We start from the raw sequence: 21426 nt of genomic DNA, 5'->3' as shown, positions 1-21426 counted from the left end.
GTAATCAGAAGGCTCCCAACAAAGAAAAGCCAGGACAGGATGGATTCACTATAGAGTTCCACCAAACCTTCAAAGAGGAATTGATACCAATTCTCTACAAACTACTCCAAAAGATTGAAACAGAGGCAATTCTCCCAAACTCATTCTATGAGGCAAACATCACCCTGATACCAAAACCAGACAAAGATACAACAACAACAACAACAAAAATGCAGGCCAATATCCTTGATGAATATAGATGCAAAAATCCTCTATAAAATAGCTAACAGAATACAGCAACACATACACAAAATTATATACCATGATCAAGTGGGATTTGTCCCAGGGATGCAAGGTTCGTTCAATACACAAATCAATAAATGTGATACAACACATCAATAAAAGCAAAGACAAAAACCATACAATTATCTCAATAGATGTTGAAAAAGCATTTGACAAAATTCAACAATTGTTCATGATAAAGACTCTCAACAAGTTCAGTATAGATGGAAAGTATCTCAACATAATTAAAGCCATATATGATAAACCCACTGCCAATATCATCCTGAATGGGGAAAAGCTGAAAGCTTTTCCTTTAAGAACAGGAACTAGACAAGGATGCCCACTCTCACCACTCCTATTCAACATAGTGTTGGAAGTACTAGCCAGAGCAATCAGAGAAGAGAAGGAAATAAAGGGCATCCATATTGGAAAAGATAAAGTCAAACTGTCCCTCTTTGCAGATGACATGATCCTACATATTGAACAGCCTAAAGCCTCTACAAAAAAACTCTTGGAGTTGATAAATGATTTCAGCAAAGTAGCAGGATACAAAATCAACAAACAAACATCAGTAGCATTTCTACACTCCAACAGTGAACATGCAGAAAAAGAAATCAAGAAAGCTAACTCATTTACAACAGCCACCAAAAAAAACAAACTACTTAGGAATAAAGTTAATGAAGGATGTGAAAAATCTCTACAAAAAGAACTACAAACCACTGCTGAGAGAAATTAAAGAGAACACAAGAAGATGAAAAGATATCCCATGTTCTTGGATTGGAAGAATTAATATTGTGAAAATGTCCATATTACCCAAAGTGATCTACAGATTCAATGCAATCCCCATCAAAATTCCAATGACTTTTTCTCAGAAATGGAAAAATCTATCCAGACATTTATATGGAATAACAAAAGACCACACATAGCCAAAGCAACACTGAGCAAAAAAAAATAAACCTGGAGGCATAACACTACCTAACTTTAAACTATACTACAAAGCTATAATAACCAAAACAGTATGGTACTGGCATAAAAACAGATACATGGATCAATGGAATAGAATAGTGAACCCAGAAATCAACCCATACACCTACAGACATCTGATCTTTGACAAAGGCAAAAAGTCTACACACTGGGGAAGAGACTGCCTCTTCAGCAAATAGTGCCAGGAAAACTGGATATTCATATGTAGGAGAGTGAAACTAGACCCGTACCTCTCACCATATACCAATATCAACTCAAAATGGATTCAAGAATTAAGTATACACCCTGAAACAATAAAACTTCTTAAAGAAAACATAGGGGATACATTCCAGGAAGTAAGACTGAGTACAGACTTCGTGAATATGACCCCAAAAGCACAGGCAACCAAAGGAAAAATAAACAAATGGGATTATATCAAACTAAAAAGCTTCTGCACAGCCAAAGAAACAATTAACAGAGTGAAAGGACAACCAGCAGAGTGGGAGAAAATATTTGCAAAATATACATCTGACAAAGGATTAATATCCAGAATATACAAGGAACTCAAACAGCTTTACAGCAAAAAAACCAAATAACCCAATTTTTAAAAGGGCGAAGGAGCTGAATAGGCATTTCTCAAAGGAAGATATACGAATGGCCAACAGACACACGAAAAAATGCTCAACATCACTCAGCATTTGGGAAATGCAAATCAAAACCTCTTTGAGATACCATCTCACTCCAGTTAGGATGGCTAATATCCAAAAGACTGAGAATGGTAGATGTTGGCGAGGTTATGGAGAAAAAGGAACTCTCATACACTGTTGGTGGGGCTGCAAAATGGTGATGCTCTTAGGGAAAATGGTATGGAGGTTCCTCAAACAATTACAGATAGATCTACCATATGACCCAGCCATTCCACTAATGGAAATATACCCATACGAATGGGAATCTTCATGCTGAAAGGATATCTGTGCTCCCATGTTTATTGCAACACTATTTACAACAGCCAAGGGTTGGAACCAGCCCAAATGTCCATCATCAGATGAGTGGATATGGAAAAAGTGGTACATCTACACAATGGAATACTACTCTGCTATAAAAAAGAATGAAATACTACCATTCACAACAACATGGATGGACTTAGAGAAAATTATATTAAGTGAAGCAAGTCAGGCACAGAAAGAGAAATACCACATTCTCACATATTTGTGAAAGATAAAAATAAATAAATAAATACACAAATAAATAAATGGTAGGGGGCAAAGAAGAGACAACAGTCCCTGAACTTGTTAAGACAAATGAACAGATATGATGTAGTTGGTGGGGGAGGGGAGAAGGGAAAGAGGAATGGGTAAAGCGACACAAAAATCTACTACAATGTATATTGAGTAGTTAAAATTTTAAACAAATAAATAAATAAAAAGAAAGAAAGCAAGAAAGAAGATGAAATTTGGTCCACACCCTTTTCGTTGTAATCCATTTGTACATAAGAACTTGGAAAAGGACCCTAAAAAGTCATTTTTGATTGGTCTGTCAAAGAAACAGCTGCTAATAAACCTGCCCAGTCAAATCATTACTAGTATTACACCTTGACCCTTGGCATACACAGAACTCTGTCCCCATCCCTTCTTTCTAACCTGTCACTTGATTAGGCTCTGGACTTCCCACTCTCACTATGACTGTGCACTGGATCAAATGGAGAATTAAAGCAATTGTCTGAGTAATTCAGATCAAATACTTTTACCCAAAATAATGTGATAATCAAAAGGAAAGTTATTTTACCCCAAATTGACTGCAAAATTATCTCAAGACTTTTCATTGCCTTATTAGCCCATTTCCTGCTCATGAGAACACACCCTTTCACACAAACACAAGCCTAAGACTTCAGAATATTCTAATTGCCAATATCCTGACTATAAATTACCAAATTTATCATCTAATCATTTTGGTAGAGTTTCTCATAGGGCAAAAATCAAAACAAAAAATTTCAGTCATACGTATTTCATATATATTCTTAAATTTTTACAATAATGCATATCACTATAATCTGTACAATAATTTAATGAAGCACTTTATTCCAGATATAGTTCTTATACATATTTCTTCATTTTAATAAAGGCTATTTTAATATGCAATATAATTTCAATAATTCTTATAGCATTTGACTATGTTTTATAAAATATTCAAAAAGTTGGAAATAAAGTCCTTTGAGAAACTGTGTGGTGATTGTTGGCTTGGAAAACATTCTCAACAGATGTGATCTCCTTTAGCACAAATAACTTTTTTCACATTAAAATTTAATGTAGACACACAAACAGGTCAACACAAGTACTGTTTTTTTTAAAAGGAAACCTCACCCAATTTCAGTTATTTATATTCTCCACCCTAACCTCCAACAACACAACACATGATTCATTCTGCATGGTGCACACATACCTAGAGTTGCCCTTACAAACCACACCACCCTACCTGGCAGGCTTCTCCCAGTTTTCACACTCTCCTGGGACCAGAATTCCAATTTGAAATACATAATTCAGCAACCTAAGACTTTAATGAAAATGGTTAGTGAGGTAGGAGATGCCTGGCTTAAGTTCCAAAAAAAAATTACCTTTATGTATTCTAGGAAGCACTGCAGTATAGTGGGTATCTGATCTTTGTTAATAAGCTCTCATAATTGTATCCAAACTAACATGTGACTGTCCTTCCTTGGACAATCTCAGGTTTTGCCAGTGCCTCTCTTGAAGCAAAATTAAGTACTTATTCCGTCTCCCAAAGTAATCTACTCCACAAAGCATTATGGAGCATAGTACCTTCTGTTGACCTCTTCATCCAACATTTCTATTACCCCCAAAGTTTCTCTTAAGCCACCAGCCCTGCAGTCTCTCCCTCTCTGACTCTCTACACAGCCTCTGAATATCTCTCTCGTTTTTATTCAGTTTAGCTCATTCCTCAACCCTGAAGGCCCAGTCCTCCAAAGAGCTCATCAGAACAGTCTTCCAACAAAAGCTTGTTTCTTCCTAGAGAGTGGATTCTACTGCCAAGAAAAATAACATTTTCTATATATACTTGTAGCATGCTGGAGTGATTTATTTCAATCCTTTCCTGATTTTTTGCCACCCCAGGCCCTATACGTCTATCTCAGGCACACCAATACCCATTCACAGCACACATCAGGAAGCTCTGCTCTGAGGAACTGAAAACATACTGGTAAGTTACATTCCAGAAAACTCCCTCACAGACTTCAGTTCACGCAAATAGCTCAGGGCCCTCAGTGACCACATAATAAATAGGTTCATTCCCCCATCTGTGTACATTGTTTTGAAAAATACTCATTTTAAAAAAGTGTCCAACTGTATATCAGGAAATGAGTTCCAGGCCTCCTAGGCTTTATGACCTTGAGCAGGTTGTTTAATCTACCTCTGAAGCTCAACTTAATCATCTATAAAATGAGAGTGTTCCTTCTAGTTAAGAAAAAAAAGTCTATAATTCTAATGTTTCACAATTCTATGAAACACTAATGACGATTGGGTTTAATATAAGGAGTAATTCAAAATAAATTTACCCTAATCAAAAACCTAAAATTGAAAAAAATTAGTTAAATACTAAATATTTCTGCATAGTAATTTCTCTCCCAAAAGCACCTGACAAACTACATGGTCATTACTCAAGTGTTAGACAAATGCAGCTGGATGAATGTTCTAAAACAGCTGCCAACACATGGAGAAAAGCTACGGGCTGAATTCTCCTTCAATAACTCAAACTACAGTGCTTGCTTTGTGGCTGTTCTTATTTTTGTTGTTATTTTGCTTTTAAGCATAACTTTTAAACTGCAGAGTCAAAAGAGTACTCTCATTGAGCTATATTTAACCACTGGTAATAGGCCTAACAAAACCATAATTACCTAATCTCTTTTTACTCCATGACTTACTATAGAGTAAATTATTATTTAATAATAGCTACCTGGGGAAAAAAGTATTGGTAATCAGTTGTTGCTGATAACAATATAATATATTTTATGCTCAATATAATTATACTTACAATTACATAATATATAATATAATCATATTACATGCTTAATTTTCACCTATATATATGTATATGAGGAAAATGTTAGTATAGTCACCACGACAAATAGTTTTACCATCCTAATGAGGGAAACTGGCCCCAAAGGACAGCACCCCACCCTCAAAACTATATTCTCTAACGAGATGAAAATTTCATATGTTAATAGAATATAATTATCTGGCACAATATGAGTTGAATGCTTATCTGTCACCACATTCAGGACAATGAAGAAAAAGATGCATAATCGATCTTTTACTGGCTTAGAATGAAGTCCTCTCTTCTACTTTCCAGATTTTATTCATCTTTTAAGTCCTTCTCAAATCCCCACCTACTCCTGAAAGCCCTCCTTCGATGACCTCTCTCTCTCTTTCTTTCTCTCTCTCAACTCCCTGTAGAATTAGAGTCAATAATTTCATACTAAGTACTTGGTAAAACACGGTGGCTTGTCACTCTCTTTTGCTTTTGAAATATCTCTTCGATTTGCAGAATGCCACTCATATAGTAGGCATTTAGTTATTCCTGTTAAATAAGTACACCAGAGCTACAAATGTAATAACACATACAGAAATGAAAGATGCAGTACTTCATTTATTGCCCTCTACTACTCAGAGTTTGATTTCCAAATTTGAACTGCTTTGAAAGCATTTCTATATGGTATTTCCAAATGCATGGTGAATTAATGTCTTCATTTTTTTCTTGGTTATCGGCCCAATTGGGGTGATTTATATCTGCAAGTAGTTAGTAGGGCCTTTTTGATAATTAAAATTTATTACCATGGTCTAAGAACTGAGAACATCAGGGAAAATGTGGTGCAGTCTATAAGCGAGAACCTTCTTGGCCTTTTGCAAATGTTGGCAGAAGTATGAATGTTTTCCTTATGCTACTGTCTTTATGGAGTCCATAAATACATTACTTTATCCAATGAAATTTTGAGAAAATATGGGTAAGTCTTACCCTTCTGTACATTCATGTAAGAAACACATTCTCATTCATTCCCTCTCCTTGTACACAGAGGCCACAAAATTATAGCAACCAATGAATTCAGTTTCAATATTAAAATGATAACAGCAACAAAAATAAGAGTTTTGAAACTATTCAAGATAAATACCTCCAGCTCACGCTGAACTGATGTTCCTGAAAGTTACATGTAATTTTTTGAGATATAGTTTGTGCAAATTGAAATAGAGTTGAGAAGGGAAAATGTTTGTTAACACAGAATAAGGTGCCCCCAACTCCCTTCTATCCAGTTATCTTAATCAACTATAAAAAGCATACCTAGAATTCTAGAAATAAGGGAAAAGGTATCTCAGAAACATTAAAAATAATTTTCACATAGTTCATGGATTTTACTGCTAGAACAAAGCCTAGTGTTGTCTTCAACATAACAACCCATCAATTTAGACATATGAGTAAAATTAATATACTCTTTTAATGTTTCTTCAGTTTAGTCCATAGCTTTCAGTGGAGAGCAAATTACGAGCTGAAATGATGAGAGATACAGTAAAATTGTGTATAACTCATGCATATGAAAATATAAGACTCTATTAATCCCAGATGCTACACTAGAACCAACCAAAGACCATTTACGTACTTTGGGGAAAACATTCCAAGCAACACTCATCCCAAAGGTTATTCTAATTTGAAGAAATTTAATTTGAGGAAAGCTTATAGAATCCTTCTCATGCATTAATACATAGAAGGAGGCATATTGATCAGGTATTTTGCACACATTGAACACCTCCAAAATGTTCTGCAGCTCATGCATTTGGAACCAAGAAATAGCAGCAAACATTCTTTCAGAAAAGGAAGACTCCCTACTTTAAGCAATAAGTCTGAACCATTGCATGGAGAAACTAACATTAAAGGAAGCTTTTTGATTCCCTGAAGAGTGACTTATGTGAATAGAAAAGAGTTGGAAATTAATTTTTTAATCAATATTTAATTTATTAGAGTTATGAATTATAAATTTAAAATCTTAGTACTTTCATAAACTTTAACTTCAGCTTACAAATCTTATTAATCTGTTTACAATTATAGCAGATTCTATATTTGCCTTAAAGGGAGATTTGGCCACTTGATTAATTAATTTAATTATCTTAAACATTTTGAACTGTATATATAGGTTTAATACATTCAATTCCCTTTTTAAGTACATTGATTGACAGATATTCCCAACTTCTTAAATAATATGGTAAATAAATTAAGTTATATTGTGATTCTTAAATTCTCTTATATGTTCCAATACCATTTACAAACTTGTTAAAATTTCAACTTAAAAATCACAAAACTGAAATAATTACTCAGTTGTGCATTTTTCTACTGGAATTATGACTTAGTCCTCAGACATTGCAATCTACCAAGTTCTATTAAATACTATAAGGTTTAAAAGTACTTAAAATTCCAAGTATATACATATTATGTCTAAATCTCCTTGGAGTTGAGGATTCTTACCCAAAAAGAAAACAGGATGTCAAGCCACACAGTTTCAGAGTCACCTGCCCAAAGGAATGTGGGAGGTGGGGGAAAGGAAGGAAGGTGCCATCTCAACTAACTAAAGTTCTGGCAAAATGGGACATCAGAAGCTGCAGATAACCAGGGCAATTTTTCTCACCACCTGACTGCAATGTCGAGCCCCCTTTTATAGTTTCTATTTCATATACTCTAAAACTTAAAGAGGAGACTGGTGCTGTCTTAGGTTTATGTGCGATCATTACTTAATATTCAAGACAAATTAGAATTGGTAATTCTTTTTCAGATGACTACACCACTAATTTGACTTTGCACTTACTTGAGTCTTAAAACAATTGTCTTCCACCTTGTTCCAAAGACCTTCACTCTTTTTATTGTCATTCTGTTTGATAGGAATATACAAATCTTACAAATTTTGAAATGATATTCAATAGAATACCAAATGCCACTCGTGGCTTGGTCTGATCCTTTGTTCACACCTTCCAGAGTTGTCCTCCTGCTGATTAAAAGCCCTTTACTATCTGGCTCTAGTACAAGAAAGCAGCCACAGTGATGTGCCTCAGCACAGAATAAGGACCCACATTTTACTAAGAAGGAGATCCAGAGGCAATACAGAGCCAGGGCTCTACGCAGAAAGGACCAGAACAAGAAAGAAGACCAGCCTAGGGTGCAGCATTAACATAGGACCCAGTTGGTGACCAAATATATGTACTAGGTACTGTGGACACAGCAATGAACCTGGCAGAGAAGGTCCATCTCTCAAGCTCATGGGGAAGGAAGGCAGAATTGTGCATTGATATAACTATTTGCCCTGCAGCAGAGGAAGGGGCATGCACACAATTAAGGGTTTAGCAGAATATGTGTAACTATATCTAATATGTATGTCGGGACTGGCTGGTTAGCTCACTTGGGAGAGTCTGGTGCTGATAACATCAAGGTGAGGGGTTTGTATCCCCATACATCCAACTGCCAAAGAAAAAAAAAAGGATAATATGTATGTCATTCATTCTGAAGTGTTCATTCATTCGTCACTCTCCACGATGCATTGAGAACATACTATGGACCCTAGAGATAGTTCACACCAAAATGTGCACTCACAATCCTGTTGACAGGAGAGGACAGACAAGTTAGAAAACCTCCTCTTAAGAAAGGGAAGGACACATTATTTAAAATTTGGCAACTGTGAAAATTAAGCACCGGCGTCATAAAAATGTGTCCTAAATTTAATGGAAATTATAATTTTGTTCTTTTATTATTTTAGCTACATTTTAATAATGTTTATATGTCAAGTGATTTCATATAATTTAATTTACAAATGGTTATAAGTCACTGTGATCTAACAGTTTTAGCATGTTTGGCTAAGAAACGAGCTCTCTAGAAGGACGGTCCTCCAGAGAGAAGGAAAACTCCAACACAAACAATACTTTAAACCATTAACTTATAACTGAATTTGCAGCCATATTTTTGAAGCCTCCTGTTACAATTCTGATTTTTGTCAAAAATAAAATGCAGAGTGCTACAGACATTGACAAGAGGAATTAGTCTCTTTGATGGAGCTGATAACAGACTGTCCCAGTTTAATAAACAAAGGCAGGACAGATTTAACCAAAATGCACCTATTTTAAGACTCAAATTGTTCCTTCTACAGCTCCATCAAACCACTTAAAAATAACCCCTTTAAAAAATAAGTTCCTCAAGTTACTCATTTTTCTTATAGTGTGACTATTCTTAGTATATTTAACAACACTTTCCTAGTGCATAAATAACAGTAATTTATGTACATTTTTCTTGAGAATAAATTAAAATCATTATGACAAGGTCTTCTTTAAAAAAGAAGGAAATTTATGTCCTTGATTTTTCTTTTAAATACATCTTTTCAACAAAAGGAAGACTCTTCTTGCATCATTTCTATAAAGTTGTGTTATCTGATTCCTTACCTGTGATAGGTATTGAAAAGCTGTTAATTTAGGACCAAAGTGGAGCACGTTTATAGAGATCGACAGCCATGGGTAAATGGTTGATAGTAAATGCACCTATACACATCTGTGTGTTTATGACCCACGTTTATGAGAAAAGCCTCCCAATTGATATTCAGACCACTCCTCTTTCTCATTTTAATATCCACAGAAGAGGGGAAAGCTAAAGGAAGGAAAAGAAAATGTGGGGCCACATCCATTTCCACTTGACTCTCCACGAAAGCAGAGGCGAATTTTAGTCCAACTATTTAAAACCCCTGGTAGAATATCTGACCATATTTAGAGAAGACAATAATAGCCCAAGAAAACTTCCTGAAAGAAAAAAAACTTCTGGGAAATGATTTTTTAAAAAAGAATAAACCACTCAGATAAAAGAGAAAACTCTCAATCCCTGATAATAACTATGAATAGAAGTAAAAACAAGAAAAATGAAAGCTATTTTATAGATTCAAGTGAAACATGTAAATACAAATACTTAAACCAATTTGAATTTCAAAACAATTTAAGATAACTTCTGCATTCACAACTATCTTGCCATCATCAAAACCTGTATGTCTATATAGTAGTTTAGTCTATATATCCACATAGTATCTATCATTCACCATATCTATTTCACATGAGAATTATCTATCTATATTTTTTATTGCTTTGGCATTTCTCATAAGCTAAATTTGACTCTTATGAAAATACATTTAACAGGCCGATTTCTCTCTGTGTGAGCTCTACAAAGGTCTGGTTGATTTTGCAGAGTTAATGCAGTTTCCAAAATTGTGTTAATTCCCATGATGCTGATTATGTTGAGAATCTGGCTTAACATTTACGAAGTTCCCACAATGAATAAGATTGGTTTCCTCTAGTAAACTTAGAAAAAAATCTATGCTGAATAACGTCACGATTTGAGATGAATGAAACTATATCAGTAGGACTACAGTACGTCGAAATCAGATGTCCAGCACTACACCTAAAACACAGAAAGGATAAGAAAAATTTACTTTGCAAATGTCTTTAACATTTCCTGTAGTTTCTCCTACAGATATTGTCTTTATGTTTGCTACATCAAGAATAGGATAGTGAAGTCTTTAATCCCTGTATCGATACACAGCAGACATTTGCAGAATCAAGTAATGTGCCTACTGGCGATACAGTATGCAAATTAAGCTCAACTTGCATGAAAGAGTGAATCCAAAGCAAGAAATGAAATACATTTCAAGATATGAAAAGGCATTGCCTCAGAGGTGACAAATAAAATAAACTAGCATATACATACTGGGTATTCATTAAATATTCCCTAAATTAAATTGGAAGGTGTTAGTTTTCATTTTAAAAAGTTGATTTCAGTGTGGAATGCTACACAGCAATATATTATAATTATGTAATGTCGGTTATGAGAAAAGTTTGTTTTAGAAATGACACATAGGCTAGGAAACAAAAAACGGTATTCAGGTCATTGGTCATGGAGATGACAACGCAAACTTTACATTGAAGTTTTACACCCTAAACTCATGGTCAAAGGTTGTGATTTGTGCAAGTTGTTGAAATGAGTTCTAAAAATAAGATATTTCTTGAAAAAAAAATTACATAATGGCAGTGAAGAGCAGGTGCATAGCGAAAGAAAGATTTTCTGCTTTAAAATACTTTAGGCTATGTAGGAAGAGAAATTGGGTAGGTCCGATCAAACAGCATCACTTTGGGATCTGAACATATGAGCAGCTGCCTGCACAAATAAATGTGATAATTATTGTTTCTCCCAACTACCTTGACATGCATAACCACATCAAAGGATTTTTTTAGCAACCTGAATTTAAGTTAAAAGTTATCTTTAACTCATTTTAAAAAATAAATAATCTGCATCCATTTTTTGAATAATCGGCTTTTGTGTGAAATGAACTGTCTTAAAAATGAGGGGGTTTTATTATTAATACAGAACTGTGATGCTTGGTAGTAATTTCGTAGTAAACAGATTTTTGTAAAAAACAAAATATTTACTAGCAGTGGAAAGTTGTTCCAGGTATATTATTATAATCAACTCATTTGTTTTTAAGAGTCAACCCACACATAATACTCCACGTGTGCTACCTTATCCTCCAAAGGTTAATCATTTGGGAGCAGTTAAATATGGAAGTAAATCCACTTGAAAATAATAAAAAGTGCTAGTAACACAAACAGACTCTTCTCTTAGGCCATGTTCTATTAGAAAGAGCTGGTTGTTAGATCAAAACACCATATCCTGAATTTTAAAAGGAAAAGAAATATTCACAGAGCAACAAACTCATGGCAATTCTGTAATTAATGGGAAAGGAAAGAAAGAGCAAATGTAAGCATGTTTCAGATTTAAGCTCGTTTGACTCGTCAGTTGGCTCTCAGATAAACCTCTTCCTCCGTGGCATTTTCTAATGCATGATTTGAAGACCACTGCATGAGGGAAGGGGAACATTACAACCTGGAGATGCATGACTGCTATGTGAAAAATAAGCCCACATTTCTTAGTAGGCAACACTAAGGGCTCAGGCAGATTTTTAAATGGTCAAAATTTTACTAAATAAATTTTTAACGTTTATTTTTAAAACTTATATTTAACACCTAAAAAGCAGCTTAACTTTCCAAAATGGCTGAAGAAGAACAGAGGCCAAGAGGGAAAGAGCCTCACACTAGCCCAGTGACACTAGTCCAGATCACAGTGAAAAGGCGTGCAGTTCTCCCTTATACAAAACTAGATTCAGCACAATAAAATGTAAGTCCGTACATAAGAAAAACTTCATTTCTATCCTTTATTGTTATTATACTTCTGCATAATGTCAACACTGACCTTCAAGACAGCTTTGTTTAATGATGCGTCTTTTTGCCCGTTTGAAAAATTTTATCTATGAAACTAATATTTACTGAGTGGCCTATATGTCCCAAGCATAGTACTAGACATCTGGAATAAATAAATGAACAAAATACAATTCCTGAGCACAAGAAGCTCATGGTCTACTGAGAAAACATGTTGACCAACAATGGTAAATGCCATAATAGAGGTAATAATAATTGTTGCCACATATTGAATTAAGAACTTTATGTTTACCGCCTCATTTAATCTCCACATTATAGTCATTTCATAGATGACAAATTTGGGACTCAGAGAGAAGTTAACTGACTTGCCCAACAGCACTCAGTTAAAAATAAGAAGAGTCAGGATTTGAACTCATGTCCCCTGACATCAAAGTCTACACTGCAAACCTTTGTGTATAGCTCCCCAAGAAACTATACAAACACAAAGAAAGAACCCCACTGGGGGTAAGAAAGTTAGGGAGGGGTGAAAAAGGAGGTTTCGAAGATCTTTCACTTCTGCTGAGACTGTAAAAGAATATGTTAGTCAGGACCTGAGCAGTTTCATCCTAAATTCTTTAGGAAAATAAGTTAGATCACCAAAGAAAATGTTGAAATTGACCTAGGTATTTAGCTACCTGAAGACACAATCATAAAGACATTCTCTAATAATGGTGAACACTTTGTTCCTATGGAGTGACACAAAATAGGATGTCAAACTGAAAAAAAAGCAGACATGCCTCACATTTTAAGAATGAATAAAAGGCAAACATTTGTCAACAAGAAAACAGTGATAAGAGGGAAAAGGCCTCCAGGGCCGTGAGCTGGGCCCACGCAGTGCTACCAGGAGAAGTAAGCGTCCAGCAGCCACAGCAGGCACGGCAGAAGCAGATCTCAGGATGACAGAGCCACGTGGAAAGAAGGCCCAGCGAGCGCATTTTCCAGACCAATGGGAACTAAAGAAAAATTTTTACAAAACGGCCCATCTTCTTAATTAACTAGATGCAAGCAACTTCCTTGAATTATTGATTGATTGATTGATTTTATTGACTATACACTTCACGGTGCCCAAGATCGTTGAATTCTTGTCTATGTACGACATGACTTTGGCCTCACCGCAATCCTGTGAGATATGAGTTTTTAAAGTATTCCCATTTTACAGTCAAGAAAAAGAGGTAAACGGAAGCTAAGAGTGTGAAACTACTTAACAATAAAAGAGGAACTAGGACATATTTGTCTAACTTTAATCTTTCCAATTAGAATGATTTGTCTTAGGCCTCATTGCCTCAGAGTCATGCTCTCAGTTCGGTAAGCATATCTTAAGAGCTGACTCTACAGAAATCACTATGCTAGCTGTTTGTGGGCCAAAAAGTAGAAAAGATATGATCACCCCTGAATAACTCCCTGAATGAGTCTCTCTGCTAGAGAACTGACAAGTGAATCCTTGATAATATGATAATAAGTGATAATGAACTAATGCTATGATTCTCCAGCTAGTGGAACACCAGTTCCAAGATAAGCTCCTTTAAATAAAAGGGGGAGGAGGGATTCTATGGTGAAAGAAGACTGGAAAATACTATATCATATACATCTAACTTAGAGGTTTGAAACATACATTAGCATATTAAGGGCTTGATAAGCCTTGCAATATACAAACATGTTTATCTTTGTTTCCCTAATACCTATCAGGCCATGCAGAACTAACGTCCCACTGAACATACTTTAGGGAAAGCAGTGCTAATGTGTCACCTTTTTCAGGGGCTATTTTGTGTCTCTTAATAAAATCTCTCTTGAAGGAAGTGACTGTAAAGGTAGGTATTTCGCCCTTAAGGTAAGCCAATGAGGGAGTTGCCAGCAGATGATTCATTTGCCACCTTTCAAATCATTTTCATAGAAAGCTGCCTTCTTTATCTGAGCACAGGATATAATGTCAGGGGCCTTCCCAATCTTCCCTCTCTTCCATTAGCCAATCACAAGTCAATCAAGAACATTACTTCCAGCAAGATCTGCATTGACTCACTCAGGTCTAAAATAACTCTTGAACACATGGGGTAGATACAGATTCTTCTCCAGAACCTAACATCTATCTTCACCAATTCTAAAGTCATACTTAGTTATAATCATTTCTCAGTAATACATACTAATCTGTTATGCAAAGAGGCCACACAAATAATCAAAATCCCCACTTCTTTTTTTCAAGTTGTATAGAAATTTTGCCAGCATTAAATGTTCCATCATAATATTTGCCAAATGCATACCTGCATTCATACACATTAAGTTCTAACAGATTTTGGGTAAACAGGTCCAAAATAATCATTCCAACCTTTAAGAGAGAAAAATCCATGCTCTTTAGGAATGTTTTAAGATAGCATTTTGGCTCTAAATCAGATTTACTTCCCAAAAGCAATCTTGAACTACACGTAAAAGAATTAGTGTTTAAACAGACTAATCTTAAGCATATTTAAGTGTGGCAGGAATGGTCTGGGAATACAAATTCCATTACTTAGACATACATTAATAAAAGTTTCTTTTATGAGTATTTCAATGATGTATATACATGCCAAAGAAAGCATGTGTTTGAACACAAGAGTTCCTATGTGTAGAAACATGAAAGAAGTACAAAATATAAGTGAAATGAAAGAAAACTGGGGAAAATGATGACACCTAGCAGGTGTCATATCTAACGGGACATATCCGAGCATTTAGAATCAGTCACTGGTCCAGTCTAAGTACAGTCATCATCTCAGTCCCAAACGGGATACAAATGCTAACTCTCAGTAAGAAGAGATGTATATGCATATGTTGTTTTGTTTTGTTTTGTTGAAGTTCTTCTGTTATGATAACTAAATCCTTAGAAATTAGCTACATTTTTTTAAAGTTCAGAAAAAGAATGCAGATTAAGAAAACTAATTAACAAACTTGATACCTCCCTCTTGATGGAAAATAAAATAAATATGAGCAACTTCATCAAAGTTTAAGTCAAGTAAATGAATTTAAGTGAAATATTATTTCCTAAAGCTGAATCAGAAATGGTATTTCAAACAAAAAAAAAAGGTAAAAATAGTTAAGACAGTTGCCCTCTTTCAAAAAAAGTAGAGCCCCCTGTTAAGACACATATCTATATCAGCCACATGAGAATTTGTAAATTTCAATAACCTGTACATTTCCTGCCTTCTTGTCATCGATTCTTCAATAACCCAATCCCCCTGACCTAATGTCTCTAGTCTCCTTTCTCCAGTCCTCCCAAAATCGTTCTTGCACCTTTATTCTGTCCTTCAAACTCCTGATTCTCAATTTCTTGAAGGCAAGGACTATACAGATGGTCCCCAATTTATGATGGTTTGAGTTACTATTTTTCAACTTTACGATGGGTTTATCAAGGTACTAAGTGTATTTTTGATTTATGACATTTTCTGCTTACCATGGGTTTATCTGGACGTAACCCCATCCTAAGCTGAGGAGCATTCGTGTTGTGTATTACTGTACAGCCCATAGAACCCAGCCTACCTTGAGTGTAGGTGCTCAAGAAACACTGAATGAGCCCATTTCTACCTCAGAATAGGTATGGCTATTCCTTTTCCATTTCTTAAAATATTTTAATCCCAAAGGAATTTAAAGGCCACTTAAGAATGGCGAACATTCTCTTTTATCCAAAACTTTCTATAAAGTTAATTAACACAAGTACTATCAAACTTTTATACCAGACCTCTACATTTATTAGTTCCCTGAAGATTTCTAACCTATTTACCCCTCCTCAAAGGTGGTGGAGGGAAAATCACCCTTGTAGTTTGTTTTTTTTTTTAGTATTGGTTCATAATCATTAATTTCTACTTTTAAAAATACAATGAAAGACCTTTTGTATTCTATTAGTAAGTAATACCATGAACTTAAAGTTTCCTGCATTTTACAAGGAATTGCAAAGCACACATTGTACAACATTTCTGAGCTCATCTTTGTAAGACTGATTAAATCTATGTATTTTATGTGTATGAAGAATAAAACATTTTATTTTAAAATGCTGTGTTACTCAGCTATTGACTGATTCATTTTTTCTATAATATATGTTTGATGTTTTTCCATAATGTATATTATTCCGTAACGTATATTCAGCCTGCTGTGTGCCAAACCTGAGCTGGATGCTGGAGATACACACATTCCCTACCTTACAGAGCCTGCAATCTAAAAGAGGGATTTGCAAATCTTAATGGACTATACATTCCATATGTTCAAGCAAAAGAATTACTGTTTTCATTTTCAAAAGCATGTCACATTCTTAACAATAATATCATTTTATAATTTTATTTCTAAATTTGAAACAAGACAACAAAAAGTTAAACATTAGCTTTCATATTATCTCTTTGAAGTAACAATGCAATAAACTCTGAGGAGCAATCTACAGAACTAGAATAACAAAGAGTTCTAATTAAGTAGGCAGCAGGAGAATGACAAAAATTTTTACTAGCTTTTACTGTGCCTGGGATGTCTTGGCTTTGGTTTGACTTAATTGAAAATGAATCATCACATTTTAAATTTTCTTTATCTTCAGATAACAGTATGAAACTAATCTGCAAAATTTCCAATTCTACAAACCTTTTGCTTATACAAACCTTTTGGATTATATTATTTGAAGGTAAATATTTCTGGAAGGTTTTTTATTGATCAACCCATATGCTGTACATGTGAAGATTAAAATGTCTCTATTAATAGGTGCATTTAAATCCCTTCTCGGCTTGGTCCTTATGTATAATTATAAAACTATTCTGGCCCTCCCTATTTTTCTTGCTTTCTTTGTCATTAAAAAGGATTAAGCATTTTATGCTGATATTTTTAGTCCGGATTACTTTGACAGTACCTTCACTATCAGAAGGCCAGGCCTAAATCATTTTCAAAGAGCAGAAACATAATGGAAAAAGCCCCAAAAGCATTTTTTAAAATACCCCTGTAATAATACTAAATACATCACATTTAACATAAATTAAACGTGCCTTCACATACTCAAAAGGAAAATGCATGAGACGGTAACGTGGAAACTTCACTTGGGATACGAACCCGGTCACCAACTATTCATCTCCAGTGGTTAAAGCAGAGAGAATGGAATACCCCTTTCTCCTTAGGAAGGCCGTGTGCAGTTTTAAAATCATAATGTTTGTCAGAGGCCACTTTTCCACCTACGTGTCTGCACACACCGCCCCCCAAGATTGGCAAAATCCTTAGCATTTCCGGAGCACCCACAGCAGCGAGTGTACCTGCTGCACACACACAGGTGGAGACGGGTATGCAGAGCCTGCAGGGCCCAGGGAACTGGTCCTATGGAAACTGGGAAACAGATGACAAACGGCTCCTGCTCTCGGCCTCTAAAGCCCTGCCTTCTGCCCCTTATCTTTACTCCCGTCTGCAAGGAAGGCCGCCCCCTTCCTGAGGACTCGCAATTACTCCTTCGGGCGTTTGATACCGCCAGGTCGGAGGGTCGCCGGGTCCGCGTGCCGAGCACTGCCCCCCACCCAGCCTCTCTGGCCTGTGTCACCAAAAGGTGGCCTGGGGGGCTGGTGGGACAGGGCGGGGGGCGAATAGCGACGGGGCTCCCGGGCCTCCACTTGCAGCCGTCCCTCCACTGCCCACCCTCGCTCCTTCCCGCGCCGCCGCCCTCCGGGACGCCCCCAAGGCTGGCGGGGCGCCGCGCCCTTACCAGGCTCGTGGACCCCGGGGTTGTCGGACAGCTCGAGCACCAGGAGCTCCCGGCCCTCGGAGCTGCGCCCCACCGTGTAGATCCTGCCGATGGCGGTGCACTGCAGCCACACGGACACCAGCGCCTCGCGCAGCTCGGGGTAGCGGTGGTACTCGAACGACAGGCCGTCCTCCTGCTGCAGCCGCCGGCGCCGTCGCATGCCCGCCGCGGGCGCCCCGGGCTCCTGCGCCTCGGTGCCCACGAGCCACGCGCAGGCGGCCAGAGCCCCGCACAGGGCCAGCAGCGCCCGGCCTCCCCGCCCGGCCATCGCGGCGCCTCCGACGCCGCCCGCCTCTTTTGTCTGCCCGGCCCCGGGCTTCGCTGCTGGGGGGGCGGCAAGCTCGGCGGCAGCCTCCTGTCGCCTCCGCTTCCCCGGCTCAGTGCGTGTCCGCCCGCGTGCTGGGGCCACCCAGAGGACAGCGGCGACGCCGCGGCTCCGTCGGGCTGCGCGACTGGCCGCCGAGCCCAGGGGCGCTGCAGGAGAAACCACTGCGCGAGGGGCCGGCGGAGAGCGAGCCACGCCGGTGCGGCTCTGCGGGGGCTGCTGGCGTCACGCGTGGGCTCAGCTGACGTCAGAAGCCAAGGGCGCCCGGGGCGGCGCAGGTGAAGTGACAGGCAGGTCTGGGTCCCCGGGAACCGAGCTGTCATTGAGAGACCCACGCCCTGTGACACTGCAGGCGGGCGTGCGTGCGGAGAAAAACATTCTTGGACTGTTAATGGAGCCATTTAAAGTAACATCTATTCCAAGGCGACCAGGGTTTCCATCTTGATGCACCAAGAATTAGAGAATATTCGAAAAAAGAAACAGAAAAGGAAGCATCGGCAGCCGCTTATTTGCTTTCTTCCCCGCTGCATCCACCGTCCAGACACGATCCCAAGGGTTGGGTTTTCGTTTATTGCAAGGCCTGGCTAGAAGACAGAACATTGTGCGCTTTGATTTAGAGGCTTAACCGAATAGAAATGCTTTCGGCCAATTTGTAGATACTGAATGTAATTGTATTTATGCCCATCCCTGATTCTTCCAGGAAAAAAATAAAAAACAGTTAAGACCATGTCATTAAGCAGTGCCTGTCCCAACCCTCTTCTGTAACACCACGGGGAAAACAAAGAACAACTCTGCTGGTGGGTAGACAAAGGATTTAGTTTGGCAGTAAGATTAAATCCTTGTAGAAAGAAAACTCTGATCAAGATCAATGACACCTCCATGCCTTTCCCCAAGTTACTGTAAAAATACAAAATCATTAACAGCTATATCCAACCCTTAGACAGGATTTAGACGTTCCTGGAGCACTCTCCGAAGCAGATACTATTCTGAAGATGTTGCCATGTGGATTCGAGACCAGCACAAATCTAAAAAAATAAATAACCCATTGGGTATGGCAACCAAGCAGAAAAACTGGGCACTATGCAGGGAATTTCTCATGTTAGACTTTTTTTTTTTTTTTTCTAATTTGCTCTTTCTTCAGCTAACAATGCATTGCACTGAATAAAAACTTTCGCCTGGAAAAGGATCAGATATCTAAATGATGTTATTGTAGCAAACAATAAAAGCATAGACATGTTGGTAAGGTGCTGCTGGAGAGACTAGCTTCAAACTCCTCTAACTGTCTGCATCTGATCCACAGCTTTATGGATCTTCTTTTTTGGGTTTTTTGGGGGGGAAAGCTGACACTATAACGACATGCCACTCAGCTGAATTGATTTGGACCCAGCCATTTCCTTTGTCAACGTAGGCAGAGCTAAGAACTATGCATTTTTTCACTATGACCAGTCTGTGTTTGATTACATGGTCCAGAAGTTTGAAAACAGAATTATAATTGCACTTCTAAAATCATGTCCAAAACAGCAACATTGGAAACCCAGCAAAAAGAAAATAGAGTAGCTAAAACCAATAACTTCAGAAGTGGAAGGTTAAGATTTTCATGTTAGCAATTTAAAGTAACCACACTAATTTGAGGTTAGGTGGAGCATGTTGACTGGTAACTACATGCTTAGACAACATATTATTCATTGAAGTCCTGTGTTTTTCCTTAGCTGTCTCTTTAAACAAAGGGCATATTTTCTATTTTCTTCAAATGTTCAATTTTATGGGGTTTTTTTAATTTTTATTTTTTAGTGGGTGGAATTGTACCAGCTAGGTGACTTCACTTGATGAGGTCTCTTTACAGCTTTGATATTTGTTTACCTAATCTATAGATGAAATGTTTGGATTAGATTGTTCATTCTCTAGTGTTTGAGTGCAACAGAATCATCTGGAGCACTTATGAAGTGTACCGATTCTCAAGCCCCTGCAATTCATTAGGTCTGAGGTGGGTTTCAGCTATTAACAAGGTTCCAGGTTTTAAAAAGAAAACTAGTTATTTCTGATTTTTATGTTTGATTGACAAACATACTTTGAGAAATGCTATCCCATAATTTTTTAAGATCTGTCTCAGATCTAAAATGCTATGATTCTGGAAGTTTTCCTTTTAAAATAAATTCCTGTTAATCTGGCAGATGGTAACACTCTTCACATGTTATTGGGTATACCACATATACCAAGGCATCAGCTCAAAGGAACTAAAACTTGGTCTTTGGATTTCTGGGGTATTTTAGGTGTAAGTCAGCTGTACCAACTTTATAGGAGTATATATTACTTGTTTGTGGCTTCAGACATAAGCATTTATGCAAAAGGATATCTATCCTGATTGCTGGATAAAAAATCTTTCATGTCAAGTCTTTAAAGTGTTTGAGTACCCATAGTTAAATCTAGTATGCAACTACATTTTAAATTGTGTGCTCACATGCACACACAAAAAAAGAGAGAGAGAAAGAGAGAACTTCTTTTATTCTTGTTACTCCTGGAAAGCTGTATGGACATATTTAAGTTCCCCAAACCTCTGTGTCCTGCTTCACCTCTATTATTTTCAAATCTAGAAACTATTTCTTCCTATATCAATCACCTTTTATTTCCTTCTTCCAGAGTCTAAAATTCATTTCTTCCATAAAAATTCTGTAAACAAGTCATGTGCTGGTAAGTGTTTAATGGCTCTCTGGGAGGGAAAAAAAAAAAGCCTAATTTAGAGTGTTTGCTGATTTCCATGGTGTAAATATTTCCATCATAGCTGATTTTAAATTACCAAAGTGACATCACTGAATACAGCATCAGGAAGAGAT

General features: G+C 37.2%; 1 protein-coding gene across 1 annotated transcript in view; it reads right to left on the bottom strand.

The window, feature by feature from the left end:
• CPE (carboxypeptidase E) overlaps window positions 1–18739 on the bottom strand; it is a 119998-nt gene extending 101259 nt beyond the window's left edge. Inside the window, exon 1 of the mRNA XM_063108162.1 lies at window positions 18232–18739. Coding sequence (XP_062964232.1) covers window positions 18232–18538 — 307 coding nt within the window. The 5' untranslated portion in view covers window positions 18539–18739. The remainder of the gene's footprint in view (window positions 1–18231) is intronic.
• Between the last annotated feature and the right edge of the window lie 2687 nt (window positions 18740–21426).

Source organism: Cynocephalus volans, chromosome 9, assembly GCF_027409185.1.
Source record: "Cynocephalus volans isolate mCynVol1 chromosome 9, mCynVol1.pri, whole genome shotgun sequence".
Taxonomy (NCBI): domain Eukaryota; kingdom Metazoa; phylum Chordata; class Mammalia; order Dermoptera; family Cynocephalidae; genus Cynocephalus; species Cynocephalus volans.
Note: the sequence above shows the minus strand (reverse complement) of the source record. Positions and strands in the feature narration are given on the sequence as shown.